General features: G+C 38.4%; 1 protein-coding gene across 1 annotated transcript; it reads left to right on the top strand.

Moving 5' to 3' along the window:
* Positions 1–550: 550 nt before the first annotated feature.
* Positions 551–3,180, top strand: LOC100670581 (olfactory receptor 10AG1-like). The gene has a single exon (XM_064289424.1). The coding sequence runs from the start codon at positions 2,242–2,244 to the stop codon at positions 3,178–3,180; it is 939 nt and encodes a 312-aa protein (XP_064145494.1). The 5' UTR covers positions 551–2,241.
* Positions 3,181–4,446: the final 1,266 nt, after the last annotated feature.

Genomic DNA, 4,446 nt, shown 5'->3' on the forward strand with positions numbered 1-4,446 from the left:
GACCCAAGCGATGGTGCTTTTAATCACGTAGTATGGTGAAAGCTCGACAATGAATAAAGAAGACTGAAGAAGAATTGACACCTTTGAAATATGGTGCTGAGGAAGAATATTGGATATACCATGGGCTGACAAAAGAAGGAAAAATCTGACTTGGAAGAAGTACAGCCAGAATGCTCCTTAGAAGCAAGGATGGCGAGACTTCATCTTACATACTTTGGACATGTTATCAGGAGGGACCTGTCCCAGGAGAAGGACATCGTGCTCAGTAAAACAGAGGGTCAGTGAAAGAGGAAAACCCTCAATGAGTTGGACTGACACAGTGGCTGGGCAATGATCTCAAGTATAACTACAGTTATGAGGATTTGTGCAGGACAGGGCAGTGTTTCTTTCTGTTGTACATAGGATTGCTATGGGTCAGAACTGACTTGGCAGCACCTAACAACAATGATATAATCCTTAAGGAGCCATGGTGGCACAACAGTTAAGTCCTTCATTGCTAACTGAAAGTTTGACAGTTCAAATTCACTCAGCAGCTCTACTGGAGAAAGGACTTGACCATTTGTTCCATAAACATTACAACCAGGAAAAACTAATGGGGCATTTACACTCTGTCACATGGGATTACTATGAGACACCTAACACAACAATACAATCTCTAGAATAATCCTGAGAAGACCTCTCTGAAGAAATGACACTTGAGCTGAGTCCTAATTAGAAGAAGTAACTCTGTAAGGAACATCCTGGGCAGATGAAAGAGCGGAAGAAGACCCTTAAGGTTTACATTCTTAGAAACCTAAAGAACTGATTGCCCAGGGTGGGGGACGGGGGGTGTTTTAGTCAATGAGGTTGGAAATAAAGGCAGAGGCCAAGTTATATCGCAGTTTTCAATTCCTGGAAATAAATTTGGATTTTTCCAAGTACAATGGGAATCCATGAAAGTGCTTTTAGCATGGTAGTAAAATGAGGGAATTTACATATTTTCAATGTCCACACTGATATTCCTGTACACAAGGTATTGTAGTGGAACAAGGCTATTATATTCATTCCAAAAATGAGAGGATAGTTTGAACTAAGGAGTTAGCCATAAAGGTGAGGAAAATCGGCATATTTTGAAAGTTTAAGTGTTGTGAGTGATGTGCGTACAGCTGCTAGTATGTCTGCTCCTGAGAGTGTGAAAATTAGTTCCTGAATTCAGCAAATAAACCCCTTCCCTCTCAACTGATCTGATCTCTCCCCTCCACGGAGCAGGATTGCCAGCGACCAAAAATCATGATTAGGGCAATGCTCTAGGGCTTGATCAGAAAAAGAAATAGCTGGAGGGAATGCAGCGGAAGAGGGTTAGACATGGTTGTAGGGACTTATGGAGATAGTGATGCCTCAGTTGTAACCCTAATAAGAGAAACATGAATACCAGAGAACAAAAGATAAAATGTATTGGATTAAATGAATTTTGTGTCTTAAGGTTATATATTAATAAACATTAAATACAATTGGAGCCCTGGTGGGGTAGTTTGAATCCACCAGCTAGCTGTTCCTTGGAAACTCTATGGTTTATTGATACATAGGAGGTAGTGATAGAGAAAGTTGTAAAATACAATACCTGGGCTCAATCGTTTACATATTCATTAAAAGAGATGAAACAGGCACATAAAAATGGAAAACAACATGGAACCTTATTCCCTGAGTTACAAACAAAAAAAAAAAAGCAGAGTCCTGTTTGAGTATATGGTGTGCAGGGTTGGATATTATGTGTAAATGAAGATCAAAAACAAACAAACAGAAAGCCTTCAAAGATATATGTGAAATTTAAAGACAGGCCAGTTTTGGAAAGAAGGAAAACTTTGAAAGAAGGGAATTGGTTTGAGGAAGTTCTCAGTTAAAAGAAGGGCAGGTCAGATTATGATTCTATATTTAACTGAATTAAAGGTCTCAGTTGCATTCTCCCCTCTTGTATGGAAAGATTAATAAAAACGTATGGCTATGGATCTTATTGGAATGATTAGAATGCAAATCTAGAATTATAAATCAATTGCATGCACATTTTGTTGATTGAATTGATTTTCTCTGCAGGTGACTTAATTGCTCCTGGTTTCACAACAGATCACCCAGGATCAGAGAATGCAAGTGTCAGAAAGAAACTGAGAAATTATAAAGGCCAATGCCCATGTCACAATTCAATTATCAAAAAGGAAAATGCAGCCAAGGAGAACAAAGCCATAGATAGAAAGCAAATTAAAAGTAATGGAAACCAATATCAGTACAATGACGGAATTTGTTCTTTTAGGATTTTCTGATATTCCCAAATTCCACTGGTTTCTTTTTGGAGCATTCTTAGCTGTTTATATGATTATTCTGATGGGCAATGGTATCATAATTCTAATAACAAGAGTAGATCCCGCACTTCAGACCCCCATGTATTTTTTTCTCAGTAACTTTTCCTTCCTGGAAATCTGTTATGTGTCTGTCACTCTTGCTAGAATGCTCATGGATCTTTGGACCCAGAAAGGAAACATTTCTTTGTTTGCTTGTGCTACACAAATGTGCTTTGCCCTTATGCTTGGAGACACAGAATGCCTTCTGGCGGTGATGACCTATGACCGTTACGTGGCCATCTGTCACCCTCTGCACTATCCTATAGTCATGAACCACAAAACTTGTGTCCAGCTAGTGGCTGGCTCCTGGATCAGTGCCATTACCATTGAGGTAGGGCAAACAGGACAGATTTTCTCTCTGTCTTTTTGTGGTTCTAACCAAATTAACCACTTCTTCTGTGACATTCCTCCAATCCTCAAGCTGGGCTGTGGTGACATCTTTGTCAATGAGATGGTAGTCTATATATTTGCTATGGTATTTGTCACTGTTCCTTTTATGCTGATACTTGGGTCCTATAACAGAATTATCTCAACCATCCTCAGGTTGCCATCAAACACAGGACGGACCAAAGCCTTTTCCACCTGTTCTTCCCACCTCATAGTTATAGTTTTATTCTATGGATCAGCTATTATTACCTATTTAAAACCCAAATCCAACCAATATGAAGAAACAGACAAACTTCTCTCTCTTTTCTACACCATTTTGACCCCAATGTTTAACCCCATGATATACAGCCTGTGGAACAAAGATGTTACAGAAGCATTGAGAAAATTTCTTCCCAAATCACTGGCGTTACGACACACTTGAACTAACAGAACTTATACAATCCAAGAATAAAACCAGCAACTCAAAAAACAGTGGGCAAATCATTTGAATAAAGACTGTCACGGATTGAATTGTGTCCCCCAAAAATATATGTATCAATTTGGCTGGACCATGATTCCCAGTATTGTGGGAGTGTCCACTATTTTGTCATTTGATGTGATTTTCCTATGTGTTATAAATCCCACCTCTATGATGTTAACGAGATGAGATAGTTGGCAGTTATGTTAATGAAGTAGGACTCAATCTACAAGATTAAGTTGTAGTATAAGTCAGTATCTTTTGAAATATAAAAAAAAAGAATTGAGCATAGAGGCGAGAGGCCCTCCTACAACCAGGAAAGCAGCTCCAGGAGCAGAGTGCGTCCTTTGGACCCAGGGTTCCTACACTGAGAAGCCTAGTCCAGGAGAAGATTGATGACAAAAACCTTCCTCCAGAGCTGACAGAGAATGCCTTCCCCTGTAGCTGATGCCCTGAATTTTGACTTCTAGACGACTAGCTGTGAGAAAACAAACTTCTGTTTGTTAAAGCCAGATGGAATGGAAGAGAGTACTGAAAATGGAACAAACAGAACATAAGTAAAGAGAATGTTGACACGTTGTGACAAATGTCACTGAACAATTTGTGCAGAAGTTGAGAAATGGAAACCTACCTTACTGTGTAAACTTTCACCAATAAATAAATAAAATATTAATTAAAAATGTATTGCTAATTAATTTTTAAAAGTTTTAAGCCAACACCCATGTAACTCCCAAGTAGATTGATACATAGAATTTTACCAGCGCTGTAGAAGTCAATTGCTAACCTTTTCCTGATCATATCTTCCTCCCAGGCCAGCAATAATCACAAGTGTGACTTTTATTGTATTTATGCACTTGCTTTTCTATATATTTTCACTATTTAAATATGTCTATCAAAAAGTACAAATCAATATTCCCTCTTTGCAAACTTCATGTAAATGAAGTCATGCAGTGTGTATTTCATGTGTTTTAATTTCATCAGTGAATGTTGTATTTTATAAATCATTCATGTTGTTGAATATATTTGCAGTTTGTTCAATTTTATTTACATTTTTTATTCAATGGTATAAATATTCAGAGCATTAAAAAATACAGTCTACATGAGACTAGAAGAATCCCAACAGTCATGGTTCCCAAACCCTCTGTTGGCCCAGGACAGGAACCGTTCCTGAAGACAACCCATCAGACATGGAAGGGACTGGACAATGGGTTGGAGAGAGATGCTGATGAA

Source organism: Loxodonta africana, chromosome 7, assembly GCF_030014295.1.
Source record: "Loxodonta africana isolate mLoxAfr1 chromosome 7, mLoxAfr1.hap2, whole genome shotgun sequence".
NCBI classification, from domain to species: domain Eukaryota; kingdom Metazoa; phylum Chordata; class Mammalia; order Proboscidea; family Elephantidae; genus Loxodonta; species Loxodonta africana.

What these genes read in the sequence shown, in the direction of transcription:
- LOC100670581 (XM_064289424.1), top strand. Translation starts at nt 2,242, where the DNA reads ATGGAAACCAATATCAGTACAATGACGGAATTTGTTCTTTTAGGATTT.